Source organism: Oncorhynchus keta, chromosome 23 (genome assembly GCF_023373465.1).
Source record: "Oncorhynchus keta strain PuntledgeMale-10-30-2019 chromosome 23, Oket_V2, whole genome shotgun sequence".
NCBI lineage: Eukaryota > Metazoa > Chordata > Actinopteri > Salmoniformes > Salmonidae > Oncorhynchus > Oncorhynchus keta.
The window spans coordinates 230,388-257,010 of record NC_068443.1 but is presented as its reverse complement, the minus strand read 5'-3'; the positions used below and the strand labels follow the sequence as shown (position 1 = coordinate 257,010).

The following is a 26,623-nucleotide window of genomic DNA, read 5'->3' as shown; positions in this document are numbered from 1 at the left end:
TTGGCCGGCAGGGATGTCCTTGTCTCATCGCATACTAGCGACTCCAGTGGCGGGCCAGGCGTAGTGCATGCTGACCAGGTCGCCAGGTGTACTCCGTTTCCTCTGACACATTGATGCGGGTGGCTTCCGGGTTGGATGGGCATTGTGTCAAGAAGCTTGGTTGTGTTTCGGAGGACGCACGGCTCTCGACCTTCACCTCTCCCGAGTCCGTATGGGAGTTGCAGCCATGAGACAAGACTGTAACTACTACCAATTAGATATCACGAAATTGGTTTAAAAAAAAAACAAACATTTTACATGCATTATTAGAATCATCCGTTTCGGGGCTATGGACCAGCAGTGAACAGTTTTCCAAAAGCTTGATGCGAAGGATGGCTCAAACCTATGGTTAATGAGCACTGTCATTTGAGTCAACAGCTTTTTGTGTTACCAGGAAAGCAAGTGGTGACAGTACATGACAGCCGACTTGTTTGTAACAACCTACTATAAGCTTTATGTTGTATACGCCTCCATATTTTCTCTGTAAAAGCACATGGATGTCTGTGAAACGGAAAAGCAAACCTGGGATTTTGTCATCTGCGAAAACGTAACGTTCGTATCGTATCAATTATGTGATGACCATGCAATACTGCCACTATACACTTGACAGACCAAGTGAATGGGAACAAAAGCTAACGTTGAATTTGGCAGTATCCATCTGGATCGCGTGTCCTCTCCTCTCCATGTCTTCTCCACACAGATGAACAGATGTCGGTCAATTACTTTCCCTTAAATCGCCATAGAAACTAGCAATGGTCACAGCAAATTAACATTCTACTTTAATCAACACTGGCAAGTACATGAAGGTTACATTGTAGATAAATCACACAATGAATCATTAAATAGTTAAAATGATAGGGCAAAGAAACCTACATTGAAATTTCATTTCGTAGCATCCTCTTGACTTGCCCCATTATTAACATACTAGAGCAGTAAACCCTATACTTTATTTATATTAGACTAATGAAATTACCATATAAAACCTTTGTGTCATGGTTCTTTCCCTAGATGTCTAGAGGACAGTTGCATACCATGACCTCTAAATATCTAGATGCCAGTCAAATAAATACCTAAATGAAACCGCAGTGTTTAGCTTCTAAAACAGCTCAGACTGATGTCTAGGTTTGCAAAATTCTGGAAACTTCCCCAAAATTTTTCCTGCAATTCCAGTTGGAGGATTCCCAGATTTCATGCTTATTCTCTGCTGATTCCAGGAATCTTCTAACCAAACACGTCTGGGAATTTTGGAAAGCTTACTGGAATTTTGCAACCCTCATAGTCCATAGTCCCATTAAAATACTGTCTGCATTTACAATGCAAACTCATTCTGTCAAAAACATCACTCATTCCAAGGTTACTTTAAGCATGATTTCGTATGGGGAAACATCCATATTATAACATGATCATTGTGTGTGGAGAGAAGAAGTGACAGAAAGGTATGAAAATGTTCCAGTCAGTCACCATTATATGGGGCCTTCATAAAGAGATCTCTGTCAATCTGGGTTGAGAACAAGGGTTGTGACACTAGCTCAGTCTCTGCCCAATCAACCCCCTTATCCATTCTCCATAAGTGGCTAGCAGTTACTTTGGGACTGGGTGTCTCTTGCCCAATCCCAAATCAACCCCCCCCCCCAATGCACTTTTAGAGACCCATTTAATCTTCTCAGATCTAGGGGTAGATCTGGCTTCCCACTGCCTCTTCCAGGGCGGAGGGGTGGAGTTGGGGGCTGGCTGTTGTGGTGAGGGGGGTGGCAGTGACGCAGCTGTTGATGTGCTGCAGGGAGTGGGAGTCCGCCCCCAGGTAGGCCAACAGCAGCTCAGACCGGCGATGGAGGAGGTGGAGCATGTCCTCAGCTAGAGTTTCCACACTGCAGTAACGCACCTTCTCCAGGTCAAAGACATCCTTCAGGAAGAACAGCACCTGATCCTGGAGGAAGACCGAAACCATCCCAAAGAGTCTCGTTATCTAAGACACTGGACAAGCCTAATCCTGGAACATTTAGCATGTTTTTAGTTTAGGCAACCAGTACATTGAGTAGGGGATATGGAGACATGAGAACATCCTTAAAGAACAGATCAATTGATATAGAGTAGTGTTACAATGGCTAAGTCTCCCTAGACTTCAGCTGGACAACCTGATAAAAAGAAGTTAACATTACTCTACCTTGAAGAAGCAGCAGAAGTCGTGCAGGGAAGTCTTGGGCCCTAAGAATCCCCAGGCCAGGACAGGACTGACCTGCTCACACACAGAGTAGAAGTGGGCTATGAACCCATCATGCACCTAGAGAGGAGGAGGAGGAGAGGTTGAATACAGGCTAACCAGAAAAATACAACAAAAACATTCCAGCAAAAAAACATTTCTGTACCCTCATGTGTTGTCTCTTCTGCTTCAGCACCGACCAACAGCTAGACGCCACCGCCTGGCAACACAAAACGCAACGCATTGCAATGCTGCAACAAATTCTCCCATCACACCTTTGCCTATTCTAGACAGCCTTTTCATGGTCCTTTAAGCCTGACAACGTGGGTCCTGCTCTCTGGACAGTAGTTATCTACATAGGGAGACGAAGTGTCTCCGACTCACGGTCTCTTTGAAGGACGAGTTGAGCCAACGATTGTTGACAACGTTCTGGATGGAGATGGGAGGATTCTCCAGGTCCTCAAATGAGTCCATCAGGATGAAGTCCAACACAATGTCATAGAAGTTCAGGTGTTTCACCTGGTCAGGAGGAATAACATGCAGTCAGATCAGTGTGAAATCAGGATGAAGTCCAACAGAATGTTCAGGTGTTTTACCTTTAGCAGGGGAACATTTAAAACCCTTTCAGATCAGTGTGTGTGTGTGAGCGAGTGAGTGTCTCACCCCTCTCGTGGCCAGCTCCACCTCGGTGTTCTCCCAGTGTTCCGGGTGCTCCAGGAAAACAATCATCTCCTCAAACACTTCTTCAAACCTCTTCGGGCTCTGTCAATAAATTACACATCCGTTAAGAGTAGACAAACACTATCAACCAATCAAAAACATCTGTCAGACAGGAGCACCCAATCAGCTGATCAATCCAGTGTGACTATCCTATCACACAAACAGTGTATAGTTTCACCATTAATAGTTTCTCTAAAACAACATAATAAATATAATTACCATCTTACCTTATGCGCTTTTACAATAATGGAAGACAGTATCTTCTTTCCGGTTTCGGCCAGAAACGTCCTCGTTGCCCTCTCACACAGAATCAGCTAGAGATGAAATGGATCAATCACTAGTTTAGATTACAGTACTACGGTTTATCATGATGTATTCTTTAAGAGTGTAGAGGCACATACTTGACAGGCCTGTCGCACACAGTGTAACTTGGCCAGGAAGTCAGTGTCCCCAAGACACTCCAGCAGCTCAGTCCTAAAAAATAAAACAAGGAAATTAGGCATTATAAAATCAGACATACTAGGAGTCAACACTTAAATGGTAAATGTCCTACTTCATATCTTCTCCAGCACTACCAACATGTGTGAAAATGGAGCATTTCTATGTTTTGTAGTAAAAGAGGACGACAAGTGTCACCAATGACATCGTTGTGCACCATGTGATTCTAACCAATTATGAGGCCTTGTCTACTAATTAGTAGATGTCATTGGAAACACTCGTATTCCTCTATTCTTTTACTACAAAACATAGAATCGTGTGATGGAAATGATGAATATAAAGTTGAAAATTGTCCCTTTAACAGGAGACAAAATATTATTAGGCGAGTCATTCTATGAAAATGGTGCCTTTCCTGTTCCGGCCTTATTCACCAGGAAAAACAGTTTAGTGTGAGATGACACAAATTGGTTTGTTTTAATTGAAGTGTCTTATTATTCATAAAACATATGCAAGACAGTTAAATTGAAAAACATTTATTATATTGTAGAGCATGGTCTGTACCACAAAATTGGCTTGTTCCAATCATGAGTCATGGATTTAGTGACATATTTACATGCCATAATACAAAGGAAAGTTATATCGTTATTTAGTGGACTACTTAAAACTAAAATATCAAATTAATATTACAAATCATTTACAAGTATTAGCTGTCCCTCAATTTCATGTCACTGGTGTTAAAATGTATAAAAACCATCACTTTGAAAAAAAAAAATGCAACATCATTGCCAAATTCTTCCTGGGTCAAAGGTTCATTGGAGACGGGAATGTTTTGTAAAGCACATGGTTGAGTGTGCACTCTTCATACGTTAACAATTTGATTATTAACTTGGTAATTTCATGCGAGGACTTAAGATGTGTCACTGGTGTTCTACAGTTTATAGCAAAGGGAAAGGATTATTATTATTATTATTAGTTTTAAAAGAAAGAATGAAAGATCTGAAGTAAAAGTGAAGAATACAGGAAACGTTCCATGAACATGTTCTACTGCATATGTTCCCATCAGTGTGGTTAGGAAAACAGTTACGTTCAATGTTAGTGTTTCTAATGTTCAATGTTAGTGTTTCTAATGTTCAATGTTAGTGTTTCTAATGTTCAATGTTAGTGTTTCTAATGTTCAATGTTAGTGTTTCTAATGTTCAATGTTAGTGTTTCTAATGTTCAATGTTAGTGTTTCTAATGTTCAATGTTAGTGTTTCTAATGTTCAATGTTAGTGTTTCTAATGTTCAATGTTAGTGTTTCTAATGTTAGTCAATAGGCTTGATCTTTTAGTCTTACTCTGACCAATAACCCTCATTTTAAGGGTTCATATTAAAATCAACCCATCTTATTATTTGTAATTAGAAATATGACTAATAAAAGTATAACATTTGTTTGAAAATAACCGTATCTTTGTCATTGGTCACTGGTAAAAATTAAAAATAAATCAAAAGTAACCCCAGTGACAGAAAGGCAACAAGCATTTTTAAATGTAATAAAAATATAAAAATTAACCTGTCATTTATGTTGATTTGTTATTTTTTTAATTTTTTTTACCCCTTCGTGGTATCCAATTGGTAGTTAGTCTTGTCTCATCGCTGCAACTCCAGGAGAGGTGACCGTCGAGAGCTGTGCGTCCTCCTTAACCCAACCAAGCCACACTGCTTCTTGACACAATGCCCGCTTAACCCGGAGGCCAGCCGCACCAATGTGTCAGAGGAAACACTGTACACCTGGCTACCGTGTCCTGCCCGCCACAGGAGTCGCTAGAGCGTGATGGGACAAGGACATTCCTGCCGGCCAAACCCTCCCCTAACCCGGACAACGCTGGGTCAATTGTGGGTCTCCCGCTCCTGGCCGGCTGCGACAGAGCCTGGACTCTAACCAGGATCTCTAGTGACAGAGCTAGCACTGTGATGCAGTGCCTTAGACCACTGCGCCACTCGGGAGGCCCATTAGTCCATTGACAGTTAAATTGTTTGTTTCTTGTCAGCAATTTAGTCAAGATATGTAACTTCTAAAAATATAGAAATCATCCCCTTATATAATTATGCAGCATCATACGGGGATGATATCTGTATTTTGAATTCCAAGTTACATATCTTGAAAGATTGTTCATCAGCAATCAGGTTTTGGGACTGTGCCAACAATGGACTAATGAAATAAGTACCAAAAGTTCGTTTGGGGGTGCAGTTCCTTTAACAGGAGACAATTCACACCAAGATCATCAACCAGCAGGTGGGGCCAAGGTGCAACCTAAACAATCATAGGAAACTATAAGGAAAGAGAAGGTCTCACCTGTGTACTCTGCAGGAGATCTTTCCCTCCTCAGCCAACTGTATGGCCTCCTCATAGAAGGGGTTAATAGCCATGCATGACCCCAGGACATAGGCACTACGCAGCTCCCTGTGCTGCTCTGACAACTGAGAGAGAGAGATAATATTATGGTTAATAACTACACATGTAGGTTACAAGGGATAGTGGTATAGAGACCTCAGGACATAGGCACTACGCAGCTCCCTGTGCGGACAAGATAATACAGTGCCTTGGAAAAGTATTCAGACTACTTTGATTGTCACATGGTGTTAAAGTGGAATTAAAAGTAAATGTAATTGTAATTTTGTCAATCTACACAAAATAAATAAAAATGTAAAATGTATAAGAACTGAAATAGTCGTTGCTTAAGTTGTCAGCTCCCTGAGTCAGCTCCCTGAGTCAGCTCCCTGAGTCAATACATGTTAGAAAAACCTTTGGAATCGATTAAAGTGGTGTCTTCTTGGGCAAGGCGCCAAGGCTTTGCACACCTGGATTGTGCAATATTTGCCCGTTATTTTTTTTAAAAACTATTCAAGATGTTTGGGGGGGGGAGGGGGGGGGGGAATCATGATTACAGTATTGAAGTCGAAACTAACTTTGCCAAAATTCACTGCCTTCTTGGTAAGCAACTCCAGTGTAGATCTGGCCCTGTGCTTTAGGTTATTGTCCTACTGAAAGGTGAATTCATCTCCTAGTGTCTGGTGGAAAGCAGACAACCAGGTTTTCCTCTAGGATTTAGCCTGTGCTTAGCTCCAGTCCATGTATTTTTATACAAAAAAACCTCCCTAGTCCTTAACAATGACAGGCATTCCATGATGCAGCCACCACCATGCTTGAAAATAAATGATTATATTTTCACTCATTGTGGAGTCACTACAATGTTGTTGATCAATCCTCAGCTCTCTACCACCAGACATTGAACTCTAGCCATTTTAATATCACCAATGGCCTCATGGTATCATCCCTGATCAGTTTCCTTCCCGCCCTGCAGCTCAGTTCAGACGGACAACCGTTGGTGACGTTTTTTTGACGAGGACGATTTCTTCCCCTTCTCATGATCATGGCCTTATTTCTTTTACAGCATATTGGATGACTGTCATTCATATTCCATTAACCCAGCTCAATGGAACATCGATAAGTATTATGTAGCCGTCTACACCTAAACCATCTCTATCATGAGGTTGCTACAACCTATGAATTAAAGTTCACAACCGTGCACACAGATGGAGGAAAATGTGAGATGACAGACAGCGACACATTCAATACCGCCTTGCACACTATTGCCTGCATCTAGCTGATATTAGGGTGTAATCATTAGTCCCAACTGTTGCAAACAAGCATTTCTATTGGGACAAATTCAGGTATTTTCATCCCCGTTTCATCCCCGTTTCCCCCCCTCAAAAGTTCCTAGTTGTCTTGAACTCACTGAAGTCGGAGATTTCCAGTTCCAATATATTTTGAACACGGCAGAAGTCATGCTGGATTGGCAGCATGGCCAATGAATTCAACCTTTTCAGGCCCATGGTGTTGCGGCTGAATGTTTATCCTTTTTAAGCTCGGTAAGAGAGACCCTTTCAGACAGAGGTTTTAAATCCTGAAACCCAGACTTGTACCACACACCCTCTCCACTGAATAGCAGGCAGGGGAAGCAAAATAGTGATTGCTTTGCAACACTTGCAGTTAGCCACTGATTCCTTCCAACCCACTCACCGTTGAATTTGCGATTTCCAGGTTGTGTAATGGCCGATGATCACCGATACGTTTTTATCCATAATTCATCTTCATTATGACAAGGATTGAAAAGGATTAGCCAGTAGATTGTGTATTATGGGAGTTTCTCCCATTCTTCTCTGTCAGGTTGGATGGGGTGCGTCACTGCACGGTTATTTTCAGGTCTGTCCAGAGATGTTCGATTGGGTTCAAGTCTGGGCCATTCAAGGACATTCAGAGACTTGTCCCAAAGACACTTCTGCGTTGTCTTGGCTGTGTGCTTAGGGTCATTGTCCTGTTGGAAGGTGAACCTCTGAAGCAGGTTTTCATCAAGGATCTCTCGCTAATTTTCTCCGTTCATCTTTCCCTTGATCCGGACTAGTCTCCCAGTCCCTGAAAAACATCCCCTTAGCTTGATGCTGCCACCACCATGCTTCACCGTATGGATGGTGCCAGGTTTCCTCCAGACATGACGAATGGCATTCAGGCCAAAGATTTCAATCTTCAAGGTCAGATTTTTTTAAATATGTGATTTCAATCTTCAAGGTCAGATTTTTTTAAACATGTGTTACCCATTTCAAAAAGATCCCTGGTCTTTGCTGTTGAATCTGTGCTTGAAATGTATTACTTGACAGAAGGACCGTAGATCTATATCATGTAGATCTCATCTATCTGTATCATGAGGCACAGCGGTAGTAGTTCAAAAAGCATGTCAACCTTTATCTGATGTGAGAAACGACCCCCCCCCACAGAGTCCATGTAACTTGTGTGATGTGTTAAGCCACATTAATTAACTAATTTAGGCTTGCCTTAAAGTGGCTGAATACTAATGCAATGATTATATTTTAGTTATGGAATTTGTATTTAGCTACACTGAACAAAAATAGAATTGCAACATGCAAGAATTTCAAAGATTTTACTGAGTTACAGTTCATAAGGAAATGAGACTAAATAAATTAATCTATGGATGTCACATGACCGGGAGTACAGCTGTGCATCTGTTGGTCACTGATACCTTAATAAAAAGGTAGGCACGTGGATCAGAAAACCAGTCAGTATCTGGTGACCACCATTCATTCGCCTCATGCAGCGTAACACATCTCCTTCACACAGAGTTGATCAGGCTGTTGATTGTAGCCTGTGTATCACCGCATGGTACGGCAACTGCACCGCCCACATCCGCAGGACTCTACAGAGGGTGGTACCGTCTGCCCAACGCCTCACCCGGGGGCACACCGCCTGCCCTCCAAAACATCAACCACTGCCTGTTCAACCCACAATTATTCAGAAGGCGAGGTCGGTACAGGTGCATCAAAGCTGGGGTTTCGAGGGGAATAAAAACAATGAGTAACGATAAACTTGGTTATATACATGGGTACAGAGTCCATGAGCAGGGGTACGAGGTAATAACTTGGCTATGTACACAGGGTACCAGTACAGAGTCCATGAGCAGGGGTACGAGGTAATAACTTGGCTATGTACACAGGGTACCAGTACAGAGTCCATGAGCAGGGGTACGAGGTAATAACTTGGCTATGTACATAGGGTACCAGTACAGAGTCCACGAGCAGGGGTACGAGGTAATAACTTGGCTATGTACACAGGGTACCAGTACAGAGTCCATGAGCAGGGGTACGAGGTAATAACTTGGCTATGTACACAGGGTACCAGTACAGAGTCCACGAGCAGGGGTACGAGGTAATAACTTGGCTATGTACACAGGGTACCAGTACAGAGTCCATGAGCAGGGGTACGAGGTAATAACTTGGCTATGTACACAGGGTACCAGTACAGAGTCCATGAGCAGGGGTACGAGGTAATTGAGGTAGATACATGGGTAGGGATAAAGTGAGTAGACGACAGGATAGATAAACCGTAACAGCAGGGTTTGTCAGAGGAAGGCCCCAAAGATTGGAGTCTTTGACAGTCACCCTAGTCATAGAATGTTCTCAAGGCAGCAGCTACTCTTCCTGGGGTTTATTATGGATCCCCATTAGTTCCTGCCAAGGCAGCAGCTACTCTTCCTGGGGTTTATTATGGATCCCCATTAGTTCCTGTCAAGGCAGCAGCTACTCTTCCTGGGGTTTATTATGGATCCCCCATTAGTTCCTGTCAAAGCAGCAGCTACTCTTCCTGGGGTTTATTATGGATCCCCATTAGTTCATGTCAAGGCAGCAGCTACTCATCCTGGGGTTTATTATGGATCCCCATTAGTTCATGTCAAGGCAGCAGCTCCTCTTCCTGGGGTTTATTATGGATCCCCATTAGTTCCTGCCAAGGCAGCAGCTACTCTTCCTGGGGTTTATTATGGATCCCCATTAGTTCCTGCCAAGGCAGCAGCTACTCTTCCTGGGGTTTATTATGGATCCCCATTAGTTCCTGTCAAGGCAGCAGCTACTCTTCCTGGGGTTTATTATGGATCCCCATTAGTTCCTGCCAAGGCAGCAGCTACTCTTCCTGGGGTTTATTATGGATCCCCATTAGTTCCTGTCAAGGTAGCAGCTACTCTTCCTGGGGTTTATTATGGATCCCCATTAGTTCCTGTCAAGGTAGCAGCTACTCTTCCTGGGTTTATCATGGATCCCCATTAGTTCCTGTCAAGGTAGCAGCTACTCTTCCTGGGTTTATCATGGATCCCCATTAGTTCCTGCCAAGGCAGCAGCTACTCTTCCTGGGGTTTATTATGGATCCCCATTAGTTCCTGTCAAGGCAGCAGCTACTCTTCCTGGGGTTTATTATGGATCCCCATTAGTTCCTGTCAAGGCAGCAGCTACTCTTCCTGGGGTTTATTATGGATCCCCATTAGTTCCTGTCAAGGCAGCAGCTACTCTTCCTGGGGTTTATTATGGATCCCTATTAGTTCCTGTCAAGGCAGCAGCTACTCTTCCTGGGGTTTATTATGGATCCCCATTAGTTCCTGTCAAGGCAGCAGCTACTCTTCCTGGGGTAAAGCAACATTAAGGCAGTTTTACACTTTATTTTACACGTGTGTGTGTATGCATGTGTCTGTTGCTTCACAGTCCCCGCTGTTCCATAAGGTGTAAGAGAGTGGGTGTGTGTGTGTGTGTGTGTGTGTGTTGCATCACAGTCCCCGCTGTTCCATAAGGTGTAAGAGAGTGTGTGTGTGGAGGGGGGGCTATTTGAATCTCAAATATATTTTGATTTGTTTCACACTTTTTTGGTTAGAACACGATTCCATATGTGTTATTTCATAGTTGATGTCTTCACTATTATTCTACAATGTATAAAATAGTAAAAGTAAAGAAAAACCCTGAAATGAGTAGTTGTTGTAAAACTTTGACTGGTAGTGTAGATCGACCTTAACATTGTCGATAGGGATTTCTTTATTTTTTGGTTGTTCATAAAGTGGTGTGGTCCTTCTGTAGCTCAGTTGGTAGAGCATGGCGCTTGTAACGCCAGGGTAGTGGGTTCAATCCCGGGACCACCCATACGTAGAATGTATGCACACATGACTGTAAGTCGCTTTGGATAAAAGCGTCTGCTAAATGGCATATATTATATTATTATTATAAGTAATATTCCAGAATTGACTACTTTTTGTTCGACTCCAAACTAATTTCAGCAGCTGTGTCGGTTACCCATCACCCGATTCTAATTAGACAACTCTCTGCTGTCCATGGTGCCGGAACAGGACAATATGTCTGCAGGTGGGTGACCTTGGCGCTTGGACGGTTACTTATTGAAAGACTGTGAGCATTTGAAGAAGCAGATTGCCTGTTTCCTTGGGATGTTGACCACGACTATCCTTCGGGAATCTCTCAGGGCTGTGATCCTGTGGTCCTTCTGTAGCACAGTTGGTAGAGCATGGCGCTTGTAACGCCAGGGTAGTGGGTTCGATTCCCGGGACCACCCATACGTAGAATGTATGCACACATGACTGTAAGTCGCTTTGGATAAAAGCGTCTGCTAAATGGCATATATTATTTGAGGTCGCATTTTTCCCATATAAAATCTGAGATGAAGAAACGCGCCAATACCAGGATGAAGGAATTGAGAGAGTTATGGAAAGTTTAGAATTAATTCCTAGAACGCAGATCGAAGTAGAAAAAATGAATACAATACTATCCTTTCGAAACGAATGGGGTCTTAACTTTGAACTGGGTGACAAACCACAAATGATTAGCAAGACAGCCAAGGCATGTACATGCATCTAGAGCTATTCATAAAATAAATACAAAACACAATGGTCAAGTAGTAACAGACCCACAGGATATTAATAAATATTTGGAGCAGTTCTACCCCGCACTGCTGTACATAAATCAAAATGTCACTGAGCCACAAACTATGGAACGCTGAATGTGCACTTCCTAAACTGCTGCACTCGATGCCGGGTTAACTCGAGGAGATTAACGCAGCGATAGCACAATTTACAAACAGCCCCTGGACCAGATGGATTCCAAAGAAAAATGCCAAATTCACACAAAACACCGAGACTACTATAGCACTGATCTTGATTAGAGATTCCATGGAGATGTCGTCTTATCGCCCCGTGTCGTTACTCCCCATAGAGAATAAGGTGCTGCACCCCACTCAATATTTTTTATTTTACCTTTATTCAACGAGGCAAGTCAGTTCCGAAACAATTCTTATTTTCAATGATGGCCTAGGAACAGTGGGTTAACTGCCTGTTCAGGGGCAGAACGACAGATTTGTACCTTGTCACGTCGGGGGTTTGAACTTGCAACCTTCTGGTTACTAGTCCAACGCTCTAACCACTAGGCTACCCTGCCGCCCCTCCCCTCTAACCACTAGGCTACCCTGCCGCCCCTCCACTCTAACCACTAGGCTACCCTGCCGCCCCTCCACTCTAACCACTAGGCCACCCTGCGGCCCCTCCACTCTAACCACTAGGCCACCCTGCGGCCCCTCCACTCTAACCACTAGGCCACCCCAAATATGTACTTATGGTTTAACTACACTGCTTGTAATGACTAAATACGGTCGTACAATATGCACCACCTAATAGATTTGTATTTTTTGTATGTGTGGGAGTTCAAGTTGAGTTTTATCCTCTTAAGTTGCCGTTCCATTCAACACTACAATGAATGTCAAGGTTTGTATCCGTCTTTATTGGGAAATAATAAACAGATTATAAAAAGATAATGTAATGCCAGCCCTCTACTGTGTAGTGTGAGGTGTGTGTGTGGGTCTTACCTCTGCAGCGGACATGAAGGAGTCGTTGGAGGCCATGCTGACGGAGTCTTTGAGACAGGACACATCATCCAGATCATCTCTACAAAACACACGAGTTTTATCTGAAATAAAACAGCAAACGTTTATTGGTACACAGGTTTAGTATATGTTATAGTGAGTGCAGCAAAAGGGTTACGTTACTAGCGCCTAACAAAGTATAATGTCAAATAAGTACACAAATAATTAGAAATACAATAATCTAGAAATGTCAGAACAAATCCAATAACCAACTGGAACAGTAATCCAAATGCATTATCTATCTATCTATCTATCTATCTATCTATCTATCTATCTATCTATCTATCTACACCCCGGGAATGGCCTGTACAGCAGTAGACACCCCGGGAATGGCCTGTACAGCAGTAGACACCCCGGGAATGGCCTGTACAGCAGTAGACACCCCAGGAATGGCCTGTACAGCAGTAGACACCCCAGGAATGGCCTGTACAGCAGTAGACACCCCAGGAATGGCCTGTACAGCAGTAGACACCCCAGGAATGGCCTGTACAGCAGTAGACACCCCAGGAATGGCCTGTACAGCAGTAGACACCCCAGGAATGGCCTGTACAGCAGTAGACACCCCAGGAATGGCCTGTACAGCAGTAGACACCCCAGGAATGGCCTGTACAGCAGTAGACACCCCAGGAATGGCCTGTACAGCAGTAGACACCCCAGGAATGGCCTGTACAGCAGTAGACACCCCAGGAATGGCCTGTACAGCAGTAGACACCCCAGGAATGGCCTGTACAGCAGTAGACACCCCAGGAATGGCCTGTACAGCAGTAGACACCCCAGGAATGGCCTGTACAGCAGTAGACACCCCAGGAATGGCCTGTACAGCAGTAGACACCCCAGGAATGGCCTGTACAGCAGTAGACACCCCAGGAATGGCCTGTACAGCAGTAGACACCCCTAAGATTAGCCTGTAGGGTCTACCATCCAGTAGGGTCTAAGAGTAGCCTGTAGGGTCTACCGTCCAGTAGGGTCTAAGATTAGCCTGTAGGGTCTACCGTCCAGTATGGTCTAAAGTAGGCTGTAGGGTCTAAGAGTAGCCTGTAGGGTCTACTGTCCAGTAGGGTCTAAGAGTAGCCTGTAGGGTCTACTGTCCAGTAGGGTCTAAGAGTAGCCTGTAGGGTCTAAGAGTAGCCTGTAGGATCTAAGACTAGCCTGTAGGATCTACCTTCCAATAGGGTCTAAGAGTAGCCTGTAGGGTCTACCGTCCAATAGGGTCTAAGAGTAGCCTGTAGGGTCTACTGTCCAATAGGGTCTAAGATTAGCCTGTAGGGTCTACTGTCCAGTAGGGTCTAAGAGTAGCCTGTAGGGTCTAAGAGTAGCCTGTAGGATCTAAGAGTAGCCTGTAGGGTCTAAGAGTAGCCTGTAGGGTCTAAGAGTAGCCTGTAGGGTCTAAGAGTAGCCTGTAGGGTTTAAGAGTAGCCTGTAGGGTTTAAGAGTAGCCTGTAGGGTCTACCATCCAGTAGAGTCTAAGACTAGCCTGTAGGATCTAAGAGTAGCCTGTAGGATCTAAGAGTAGCCTGTAGGATCTAAGAGTAGCCTGTAGGGTCTAAGAGTAGCCTGTAGGGTCTACCATCCAGTAGGGTCTAAGAGTAGCCTGTAGGGTCTAAGAGTAGCCTGTAGGGTCTAAGAGTAGCCTGTAGGGTCTAAGAGTAGCCTGTAGGGTCTAAGAGTAGCCTGTAGGGTCTAAGAGTAGCCTGTAGGGTCTAAGAGTAGCCTGTAGGGTCTAAGACTAGCCTGTAGGGTCTAAGACTAGCCTGTAGGGTCTAAGACTAGCCTGTAGGGTCTAAGACTAGCCTGTAGGGTCTAAGACTAGCCTGTAGGGTCTAAGAGTAGCCTGTAGGGTCTAAGACTAGCCTGTAGGGTCTACCATCCAATAGGGTCTAAGAGTAGCCTGTAGGGTCTAAGAGTAGCCTGTAGGGTCTACCGTCCAATAGGATCTAAGACTAGCCTGTAGGGTCTAAGAGTAGCCTGTAGGGTCTAAGAGTAGCCTGTAAGGTCTAAGAGTAGCCTGTAGGGTCTACCGTCCAGTAGGGTCTAAGATTAGCCTGTAGGGTCTACTGTCCTGTAGGGTCTAAGAGTAGCCTGTAGGGTCTAAGAGTAGCCTGTAGGGTCTACTGTCCAGTAGGGTCTAAGAGTAGCCTGTAGAGTCTACCGTCCAACAGGGTCTAAGAGTAGCCTGTAGGGTCTAAGATGCAGCGCACCGCACCCCACGCAGCGCAGCGAACCCCACGCAGCACCGAACCCCACGCAGCGCACCGAACCCCACGCAGCGCACCGAACCCCACGCAGCGCACCGAACCCCACGCAGCTCACCGCAGAACTAATAGACTCCAGGTAGACCCTACAGGCTATAGGGTCTAAGAGTAGCCTGTAGGGTCTACTGTCCAGTAGGGTCCAAGAGTAGCCTGTAGGGTCTAAGAGTAGCCTGTAGGGTCTACCGTCCAGTAGGGTCTAAGAGTAGCCTGTAGGGTCTACCGTCCAGTAGGGTCTAAGAGTAGCCTGTAGGGTCTACTGTCCAGTAGGGTCTAAGATTAGCCTGTAGGGTCTACCATCCAGTAGGGTCTAAGAGTAGCCTGTAGGATCTAAGACTAGCCTGTAGGGTCTACCTTCCAATAGGGTCTAAGAGTAGCCTGTAGGGTCTACAGTCCAGTAGGGTCTAAGAGTAGCCTGTAGGGTCTACAGTCCAGTAGTATCTAAGAGTAGCCTGTAGGGTTTAAGAGTAGCCTGTAGGGTCTACCATCCAGTAGAGTCTAAGAGTAGCCTGTAGGGTCTAAGAGTAGCCTGTAGGGTCTAAGAGTAGCCTGTAGGGTCTAAGAGTAGCCTGTAGGGTCTACGGTCCAATAGGGTCTAAGACTAGCCTGTAGGGTCTAAGACTAGCCTGTAGGGTCTAAGACTAGCCTGTAGGGTCTAAGACTAGCCTGTAGGGTCTAAGACTAGCCTGTAGGGTCTAAGACTAGCCTGTAGGGTCTAAGAGTAGCCTGTAGGGTCTAAGAGTAGCCTGTAGGGTCTACCGTCCAATAGGGTCTAAGAGTAGCCTGTAGGGTCTACGAGTAGCCTGTAGGGTCTACGAGTAGCCTGTAGGGTCTAAGAGTAGCCTGTAGGGTCTAAGAGTAGCCTGTAGGGTCTAAGAGTAGCCTGTAGGGTCTAAGACTAGCCTGTAGGGTCTAAGACTAGCCTGTAGGGTCTAAGAGTAGCCTGTAGGGTCTAAGAGTAGCCTGTAGGGTCTAAGAGTAGCCTGTAGGGTCTAAGAGTAGCCTGTAGGGTCTAAGAGTAGCCTGTAGGGTCTAAGAGTAGCCTGTAGGGTCTAAGAGTAGCCTGTAGGGTCTACCGTCCAGTAGGGTCTAAGATTAGCCTGTAGGGTCTAAGAGTAGCCTGTAGGGTCTAAGAGTAGCCTGTAGGGTCTAAGAGTAGTCTGTAGGGTCTACTGTCCAGTAGGGTCTAAGAGTAGCCTGTAGAGTCTAATCGTAGCCAACAGGGTCTAAGAGTAGCCTGTAGGGTCTACTGTCCAGTAGGGTCTAAGAGTAGTCTGTAGGGTCTACTGTCCAGTAGGGTCTAAGAGTAGCCTGTAGGGTCTACTGTCCAGTAGGGTCTAAGAGTAGCCTGTAGGGTCTAAGATGCAGCGTACAGCACTCCACGCAGCGCAGCGAACCCCACGCAGCTCAGCGCAGCGAACCCCACGCAGCTCAGCGCAGCGAACCCCACGCAGCTCAGCGCAGCGAACCCCACGCAGCTCGGCTCGCCGAACCCCACGCAGCTCGGCTCGCCGAACCCCACGCAGCGCAGCGAACCCCACGCAGCGCACCGAACCCCACGCAGCGCACCGAACCCCACGCAGCGCACCGAACCCCACGCAGCGCAGCGAACCCCACGCAGCTCAGCGAACCCCACGCAGCGAACCCCACGCAGCTCAGCGCAGCGAACCCCACGCAGCTCAGCGAACCCCACGCAGCTCGGCTCGCCGAACCCCACGCAGCTCAGCGAACCCCACGCAGCTCGGCTCGCCGAACCCCACGCAGCTCAGCTCGCCGAACCCCACGCAGCTCGGCGAACCCCACGCAGCTCGGCGAACCCCACGCAGCTCGGCGAACCCCACGCAGCTCGGCGAACCCCACGCAGCTCGGCGAACCCCACGCAGCTCGGCGAACCCCACGCAGCTCGGCTCGCCGAACCCCACGCAGCTCGGCTCGCCGAACCCCACGCAGCTCGGCGAACCCCACGCAGCTCGGCGAACCCCACGCAGCTCGGCTCGCCGAACCCCACGCAGCTCGGCTCGCCGAACCCCACGCAGCTCAGCTCGCCGAACCCCACGCAGCTCAGCTCACCGAACCCCACGCAGCGCACCGCAGAACTAATAGACTCCATGTCACGTCACAGAAAATATCCCGTGTGTGTGTAAGTACGGTTTGAGTGTGTGTGGCAGCGTGTTTATTTCCTTGGCTGTGTGTCTGGCTGAGTTTCTGCGATTGTGCATGTCGCTGGCTGTCCGTGTCCGGCTGTGTGTGTGTCCCTGTCCGTGTGTGTCTGGCTGAGTGTGTTTGAGTGAGTGTGTGAGCGTCCGGCTGTGTGTGTGTGTCCCTGTCCGTGTGTGTCTGGCTGAGTGTGTTTGAGTGCGTGTGTGGTCTCACCGTGGCTGCCGCTGTGTGAGGAAGGTTCAGAGACGCCCAGAGCTCCTTCAAAATCCTCCTGTAGTCTGTAGGCTCTCTGGAGGAGAAGCTCCAGCTTGTGGACAAACTCTGCACTGATCAGGTCCTGACCAGGAAGACACAAAGACGTTACAACAACACACCTTTATGCGCACACAGTACACACATACATACCGCACTCCCATACATACAGCCTGGATGTGTGTGTGTGTATCACAAACCGGCCGTGATTGGGAGTCCCATAGGGCAGCACATAATTGGCCCAGCGTCGTTAGGGTTAGGCCGGGGTAGGCAATCATTGTAACTAAGAATTTGTTCTTAAAGGACTTGCCTAGTTAAATAAAAATTGGTAAAACAGTACATTCTGTATTCCCATAGATATATACTGTGTGGTGTCACTTTCCTCAGCTGTAGAGTCTCCAGTGTATTCACCTCTATACTCTCCTCAGCTAAGAGTCTCCAGTGTATTCACCTCTATACTCTCCTCAGCTGTGGAGTCTCCAGTGTATTCACCTCTATACTCTCCTCAGCTGTAGAGTCTCCAGTGTATTCACCTCTATACTCTCCTCAGCTAAGAGTCTCCAGTGTATTCACCTCTATACTCTCCTCAGCTGTGGAGTCTCCAGTGTATTCACCTCTATACTCTCCTCAGCTGTAGAGTCTCCAGTGTATTCACCTCTATACTCTCCTCAGCTGTGGAGTCTCCAGTGTATTCACCTCTATACTCTCCTCAGCTGTAGAGTCTCCAGTGTATTCACCTCTATACTCTCCTCAGCTGTGGAGTCTCCAGTGTATTCACCTCTATACTCTCCTCAGCTAAGAGTCTCCAGTGTATTCACCTCTATACTCTCCTCAGCTAAGAGTCTCCAGTGTATTCACCTCTATACTCTCCTCAGCTGTAGAGTCTCCAGTGTATTCACCTCTATACTCTCCTCAGCTAAGAGTCTCCAGTGTATTCACCTCTATACTCTCCTCAGCTGTAGAGTCTCCAGTGTATTCACCTCTATACTCTCCTCAGCTGTGGAGTCTCCAGTGTATTCACCTCTATACTCTCCTCAGCTAAGAGTCTCCAGTGTATTCACCTCTATACTCTCCTCAGCTAAGAGTCTCCAGTGTATTCACCTCTATACTCTCCTCAGCTGTGGAGTCTCCAGTGTATTCACCTCTATACTCTCCTCAGCTAAGAGTCTCCAGTGTATTCACCTCTATACTCTCCTCAGCTGTAGAGTCTCCAGTGTATTCACCTCTATACTCTCCTCAGCTAAGAGTCTCCAGTGTATTCACCTCTATACTCTCCTCAGCTGTGGAGTCTCCAGTGTATTCACCTCTATACTCTCCTCAGCTAAGAGTCTCCAGTGTATTCACCTCTATACTCTCCTCAGCTGTAGAGTCTCCAGTGTATTCACCTCTATACTCTCCTCAGCTAAGAGTCTCCAGTGTATTCACCTCTATACTCTCCTCAGCTGTAGAGTCTCCAGTGTATTCACCTCTATACTCTCCTCAGCTGTGGAGTCTCCAGCCCCCAGCATAAAAGAGGAACAGTCAGGCTCCTCCTCCTCTGGTCTGCCACTAAAGGTTAAGGCCTGCTCCCACCGCCTCAGAGCCTCCTCAAACAGCTCCATACCTGGAGGGCAACACACATTACAAACCGAGAGTCCTGCTTACATATGCCCCCACCCCTAGAACCCGGCTGCCTCCATATGCCCCACCCCCTAGAACCCGGCTGCCTCCATATGCCCCACCCCCTAGAACCCGACTCTCCATATGCCCCCACCCCTAGAACCCGACTCTCTCCATATGCCCCACCCCCTAGAACCCGACTGCCTCCATATGCCCCCACCCCTAGAACCCGACTGCCTCCATATGCCCCCACCCCTAGAACCCGACTGCCTCCATATGCCCCCACCCCTAGAACCCGACTGCCTCCATATGCCCCACCCCTACAACCCGACCGCTCCATATGCCCCACCCCTAGAACCCGACTGCCTCCATATGCCCCACCCCTAGAACCCGACTGCCTCCATATGCCCCACCCCTAGAACCCGACTGCCTCCATATGCCCCCACCCCTAGAACCCGACTGCCTCCATATGCCCCCACCCCTAGAACCCGACTGCCTCCATATGCCCCCCACCCCTAGAACCCGACTGCCTCCATATGCCCCCACCCCTAGAACCCGACTGCCTCCATATGCCCCACCCCTAGAACCCGACTGCCTCCATATGCCCCCACCCCCTAGAACCCGACTGCCTCCATATGCCCCCACCCCCTAGAACCCGACTGCCTCCATATGCCCCACCCCTAGAACCCGACTGCCTCCATATGCCCCCACCCCTAGAACCCGACTGCCTCCATATGCCCCACCCCTAGAACCCGACTGCCTCCATATGCCCCACCCCTAGAACCCGACTGCCTCCATATGCCCCCACCCCTAGAACCCGACTGCCTCCATATGCCCCACCCCCTAGAACCCGACTGCCTCCATATGCCCCCACCCCCTAGAACCCGACTGCCTCCATATGCCCCACCCCTAGAACCCGACTCTCCATATGCCCCACCCCTAGAACCCGACTGCCTCCATATGCCCCACCCCCTAGAACCCGACTCTCCATATGCCCCACCCCTAGAACCCGACTGCCTCCATATGCCCCCACCCCTAGAACCCGACCGCCTCCATATGCCCCACCCCTAGAACCCGACTGCCTCCATATGCCCCACCCCTAGAACCCGACTGCCTCCGTATGCCCCACCCCCTAGAACCCGACTGCCTCCATATGCCCCACCCCCTAGAACCCGACCGCCTCCATATGCCCCACCCCTAGAACCCGACCGCTCCATATGCCCCACCCCTAGAACCCGACTGCCTCCATATGCCCCACCCCTAGAACCCGACTGCCTCCATATGCCCCACCCCCTAGAACCTGACCGCCTCCATATGCCCCACCCCCTAGAACCCGACCGCCTCCATATGCCCCACCCCCTAGAACCCGACCGCCTCCATATGCCCCCACCCCTAGAACCCGACTGCCTCCATATGCCCCACCCCCTAGAACCCGACTGCCTCCATATGCCCCCACCCCCTAGAACCCGACTGCCTCCATATGCCCCACCCCTAGAACCTGACTGCCTCCATATGCCCCCACCCCTAGAACCCGACTGCCTCCATATGCCCCCCACCCCTACAACCCGACTGCCTCCATATGCCCCACCCCTAGAACCCGACTGCCTCCATATGCCCCACCCCCTAGAACCCGACCGCCTCCATATGCCCCACCCCCTAGAACCCGACTGCCTCCATATGCCCCACCCCTAGAACCCGACTCTCCATATGCCCCACCCCCTAGAACCCGACCGCCTCCATATGCCCCACCCCTAGAACCCGACCGCCTCCATATGCCCCACCCCTAGAACCCGACCGCCTCCATATGCCCCACCCCCTAGAACCCGACCGCCTCCATATGCCCCACCCCCTAGAACCCGACCGCCTCCATATGCCCCACCCCCTAGAACCCGACTGCCTCCATATGCCCCACCCCCTAGAACCCGACCGCCTCCATATGCCCCACCCCTAGAACCCGACTGCCTCCATATGCCCCACCCCTAGAACCCGACTGCCTCCATATGCCCCACCCCCTAGAACCTGACTGCCTCCATATGCCCCACCCCTAGAACCCGACTGCCTCCATATGCCCCACCCCTAGAACCCGACTGCCTCCATATGCCCCACCCCCTAGAACCCGACTGCCTCCATATGCCCCACCCCTAGAACCCGACTGCCTCCATATGCCCCCACCCCTAGAACCCGACTGCCTCCATATGCCCCACCCCTAGAACCTGACTGCCTCCATATGCCCCCACCCCTAGAACCCGACTGCCTCCATATGCCCCCACCCCCTACAACCCGACTGCCTCCATATGCCCCACCCCTAGAACCCGACTGCCTCCATATGCCCCACCCCTAGAACCCGACTGCCTCCATATGCCCCACCCCTAGAACCCGACTGCCTCCATATGCCCCACCCCTAGAACCCGACTGCCTCCATATGCCCCACCCCTAGAACCCGACTGCCTCCATATGCCCCACCCCTAGAACCCGACTGCCTCCATATGCCCCACCCCCTAGAACCCGACTGCCTCCATATGCCCCACCCCTCACTGGGTTTCATTACAATTATCTAGAACCCGACTGCCTCCATATGCCCCACCCCTAGAACCCGACTGCCTCCATATGCCCCACCCCCTAGAACCCGACTGCCTCCATATGCCCCACCCCCTAGAACCCGACTGCCTCCATATGCCCCACCCCCTAGAACCCGACTGCCTCCATATGCCCCACCCCCTAGAACCCGACTGCCTCCATATGCCCCACCCCCTAGAACCCGACTGCCTCCATATGCCCCCACCCCCTAGAACCCGACTGCCTCCATATGCCCCACCCCCTAGAACCCGACCGCCTCCATATGCCCCCACCCCCTAGAACCCGACTGCCTCCATATGCCCCCACCCCCTAGAACCCGACTGCCTCCATATGCCCCACCCCCTAGAACCCGACTGCCTCCATATGCCCCACCCCCTAGAACCCGACTGCCTCCATATGCCCCACCCCCTAGAACCCGACTGCCTCCATATGCCCCACCCCCTAGAACCCGACTGCCTCCATATGCCCCACCCCCTAGAACCCGACTCTCCATATGCCCCACCCCTAGAACCCGACTGCCTCCATATGCCCCCACCCCTAGAACCCGACCGCCTCCGTATGCCCCACCCCCTAGAACCCGACTGCCTCCGTATGCCCCACCCCCTAGAACCCGACTGCCTCCATATGCCCCACCCCTAGAACCCGACTGCCTCCATATGCCCCACCCCCTAGAACCCGACTGCCTCCATATGCCCCACCCCCTAGAACCCGACCGCCTCCATATGCCCCACCCCTAGAACCCGACTGCCTCCATATGCCCCACCCCTAGAACCCGACTGCCTCCATATGCCCCACCCCCTAGAACCTGACTGCCTCCATATGCCCCACCCCTAGAACCCGACTGCCTCCATATGCCCCACCCCCTAGAACCCGACTGCCTCCATATGCCCCACCCCTAGAACCCGACTGCCTCCATATGCCCCACCCCTAGAACCCGACTGCCTCCATATGCCCCCACCCCCTAGAACCCGACTGCCTCCATATGCCCCACCCCCTAGAACCTGACTGCCTCCATATGCCCCCACCCCCTAGAACCCGACTGCCTCCATATGCCCCACCCCTAGAACCCGACTGCCTCCATATGCCCCACCCCTACAACCCGACTGCCTCCATATGCCCCACCCCCTAGAACCCGACTGCCTCCATATGCCCCACCCCCTAGAACCCGACTGCCTCCATATGCCCCACCCCTACAACCCGACTGCCTCCATATGCCCCACCCCCTAGAACCCGACTGCCTCCATATGCCCCACCCCTAGAACCCGACTGCCTCCATATGCCCCACCCCTAGAACCCGACTGCCTCCATATGCCCCCACCCCCTAGAACCCGACTGCCTAACTATAAAACACACAGCAACGCCTCAAGACCTGTGTGTGTTCTCACCCCTGAGGTAGAGTATTTGAGGCGTGGTAACAGGGATGTTGACTACATTAGAGATGTCTTCATCTCCAGGTTTGTCCCAGCAGGTAGAGCTGTTAGCGCAGGTACAGGATGAGTTGATACTCTTTACCTGGTAAAATAGAACACATTCAGCAATACAATGTGTAATCTTTCATCGACCATATCAGCTGAGAATTCCTATTGAATTGACTGATGAGGAAATATTGACCACTTCTGGTAAACAGTAGAAAATTCCAACTATGGATCAAGTGCGTGGTCCTACCGAGGCCAGACTCTGTAGTGACACAGACAGCTTGCTGTAAGGTCCTCCGTTGGGCAGAAGGCCACAGGCGTAGACATTCTTACAGTTGAGAGACAGGCTGAGGTTCTGGCAACTGTAGGCATCTATACACACAGAGACAGTCAGGTTTCATTACAATTATCTAATGAAAAATAGTCTTGTCAATATTTAAATGACTTTGATCAGAGGAAACAGTGTCTCTTCACTCCAGTCAACTAGTTGGATCCAAAGAGGAATGAAATCAAACTGTCGCTAGCCCTCTTCCCACTCTGGGTCAGGTGTATAGTAGGCACCTTTCTCCTGGTGAACTGCCAGGTCCGGAAACTGAAAGGTCCCTGTCTGCTCCCACTGGGGTGACTGGACTCCCTTCTTCCTGCCTTTCCTCCTCTGGAAGTGACGGGCGAGGAAGAGGAGAGACACTGCGCCGAAGGCTGTAGCAGCAACTACTTTCTTAGTGCCTGTACTGACGCTCACCTGGGGGGGGGGCGGGGTAGAGAGACAGTTAGAAATGTGCAAAAGTAGTCATTCATAAAGGCATAGAAGGGAAGAAAGCGGACTGAAACATGGAGGGACTACTGCAAAACGTTTACCACCACATGCACATTAATGAACACAACCCAGGAAATACATTTAAAAACAGGCAGTGTAAATAACTGGTTCTCAATGGCTGAAAAGTAGCACACTACGTAGTATTTCAGGGACTGGGAGACTAGCCCGGATCGAGGGAAAGATGAACGGAGCAAAAATAATGAGAGATCCTTGATCAAAACCTGCTCCAGAGCGCTCAGGACCTCGGACTGGGGCGAAGATTCACCTTCCAACAGGACGACGAACCTAAGCACACAGCCAAGACAACGCAGGAGTGTCTTTGGGACAAGCTCTGGATAAGAGCGACTAAAAATGTAACAAGAAATGAGTCAGTTCACACCACCTAAATGCCAGAGATTCCACATAAAACAAGTGGCTTACAAGCTCAGTTGAGGTCTCCTGAACTAAACAAGTGTGCTCCCTTAAAAAGACATTGGCTGGAAAAAAAAGTATTTATCCATTTGAGATGCCCTAGCCAGTATACACATCCTCAAAAATAGTCTAAGTAACTTAAAAACAATCCTTAAATTGCGCAATGTTACATGTTTTGTAAGATGTTTTGTGCAGTATTTCTCAATGAAAAAAAAATTTAATAAATGGAATGACAGACATTGAAGAACTCCTACTGTTGCCGAAGGGGCATACACTTCGGACTTTGACTTGTGTGTCCGAACCCTCACCCAAGTCCAAAACGAAAAATAAACACAAATGTCGTCATACTACATGCGCCAACTCTTTGGGCTGGGAAGCATGCGGGCGCCTTCATGCAACCACAACTTCCACTTCTCTTTCCATATGGACCGGTTCAAAGACCGACAGGGAGAACCGTCAGTCAGTGACAGGTTCTGACTGCAGCACCACTACAATCTGTATTCATTCCATGGTCTATAGGACGAGGACAGCACCCGGCCACATTACACATTGACCAGATTGGCAATAAGTAGCCATGCCCCGAGCAAGAATGGCACATAGGAAATAGGCAGGAGCCTGTTTCTGTAGTGCGAGGCAGCTTGAGGTTGAAATGCAGCCCGCTGGACAGAACGCTTGTATGTCATTCGGCCTTCCCCCAAAATCCATCTCCTTAATGCAGATTGCCAAGCAGAGAGGCATCGGGTCCCATTTTTAGAGTGTTTTTGGTATGAATCGACAGGGGACTGAACCAACAGTCAGGACAGACACTAAACACCAGGCCACTGAGTTGGTAGTACATATCAACGGTAGAGCCTTACCTTCGAGAGGGAGAGCCTTACCTTCGAGAGGGAGAGCCTTACCTTCGAGAGGGAGAGCCTTACCTTCGAGAGGGAGAGCCTTACCTTCGAGAGGGAGAGCCTTACCTTCGAGAGGGAGAGCCTTACCTTCGAGAGAGAGCCTTACCTGTGAGAGGGAGTTATAGAGGGTATGAGGCAGGTTGATCACGCGGATGGCTGCCAGATGGAAGGACAGCTTGGTGGAGGGGCCAGTGAAGGAGTCGTCGGTCATCGTAGCGGTCTTAACTGTCCATCACCCCGCTGCAGGGAACACTGTCCGATCCTCTTCCTCCTTCTTCTTAAGCTGTGGAGGAGAGGACATAAGACTTCAGGTTGTCACACACACTTATGTAATACATCTTTGTGGAGATTTCCGGGCAAGAACAACTCTTACTGAATACAGTAATTCATTAACAAATGGCCTCCCGAGTGGTGCAGCAGTCTAAGGCACTGCATTGCTGTGCTAGGTGTTACTACAGACCCGGGTTCAATCCCAGACTGTATCACAACCGGCTGTGATCGAGAGTCCCCTTGGGCAGCGCACAATTGGCCAGGCATGGTCCGGGTTAGGGGAGGGTTTGGCAGTCATTGTAAAATAAGAATTTGTTCTTAGCCTCTCTTGGGTAGGGGGCAGTATTTTGGCATCTGGATGAAAAGCGTGCCCAAAGTAAACTGACTGTTTACTCAGGCCCAGAAGCTAGGATATGCATATAATTGGTAGATTTGGATAGAAAACACTCCAAAGTTTCTAAAACTGTTAAAATAATGTCTGAGTATAACAGAACTGATATGGCAGGCGAAACCCCGAGGACAAAACACCCCCCCAAATGATTCAGCCTACCTCCATTTTCAATGCCTATCACTTTTATAAGGCCAAGTCCTCCCAGATTGCAGTTCCTAGGGCTTCCACTAGAGGTCAGTCTTTAGAAAGAGTTTCAGGCAGGTTTTTGGAAAAATGAGCCAGGAATTGTAGTTTTTCTAGGTGGCTCCCATTTTGTCTGTTTCCAAGCTGTTTCCAAGCGTGTGGAAGAGTGCATTCTTTGGTATTTTTCTCCAGTAAAGACAATAATGATTCTCAGTCTTAACCTTCATAGTTTATTTACGTATTAGTGTACCCAAGGTTTGATTATAAACGTTGTTTGACTTGTTTGGAAAAGTTTATTAGTAACGTTTGGGATTAATTTTGTATGCATTTTGGAGGGAAACTGGGTGGATTATTGACTGAAGCGTGTCAGCTAAACTGAGTTTTTATGGATATAAAGAAGGAAATTATCGAACTAAAGGACCATTTGTGATGTAACTGGGACCTTTTGGAGTGCCAACAGCAGAAGACCATCAAAGGTAAGGCATTTTTTATATCACAATTTCTGACTTTCGTGTCGCACCTGCCTGGTTGAAATATGTTTTTCACGCGTTTGTATGTCCTCAGATAATCGCATGGTTTGCTTTCGCCATAAAGCCTTAAAAATCTGACACAGCGGCTGGATTAACAAGTCACGCTTTATTTAGATGTATTACACTAGTGATTTGATGAAAGTTAAATATTCATAATTCTGTAGTTTGAATTTCTCACCCT

At 48.5% G+C, this 26,623-nt stretch overlaps 1 protein-coding gene across 2 annotated transcripts in view; it reads right to left on the bottom strand.

Annotated features, from left to right (window-relative positions):
- Positions 1-795: 795 nt before the first annotated feature.
- miga1 (mitoguardin 1) overlaps positions 796-26,623 on the bottom strand; it is a 28,226-nt gene continuing 2,398 nt past the window's right edge. For both annotated transcript variants that reach the window (XM_052475867.1, XM_052475866.1), the window contains exons 2-16: positions 25,175-25,351; positions 23,506-23,686; positions 23,195-23,316; positions 22,915-23,041; positions 18,820-18,956; positions 17,315-17,438; positions 12,636-12,736; positions 5,733-5,857; positions 3,361-3,433; positions 3,187-3,273; positions 2,903-3,001; positions 2,624-2,758; positions 2,406-2,459; positions 2,204-2,320; positions 796-1,966 (exon numbers count right to left, since the gene is read on the bottom strand). In XM_052475867.1, coding sequence (XP_052331827.1) covers positions 1,709-1,966; positions 2,204-2,320; positions 2,406-2,459; positions 2,624-2,758; positions 2,903-3,001; positions 3,187-3,273; positions 3,361-3,433; positions 5,733-5,857; positions 12,636-12,736; positions 17,315-17,438; positions 18,820-18,956; positions 22,915-23,041; positions 23,195-23,316; positions 23,506-23,686; positions 25,175-25,279 — 1,845 coding nt within the window. In that variant the 5' untranslated portion in view covers positions 25,280-25,351 and the 3' untranslated portion in view covers positions 796-1,708. The remainder of the gene's footprint in view (positions 1,967-2,203; positions 2,321-2,405; positions 2,460-2,623; positions 2,759-2,902; positions 3,002-3,186; positions 3,274-3,360; positions 3,434-5,732; positions 5,858-12,635; positions 12,737-17,314; positions 17,439-18,819; positions 18,957-22,914; positions 23,042-23,194; positions 23,317-23,505; positions 23,687-25,174; positions 25,352-26,623) is intronic.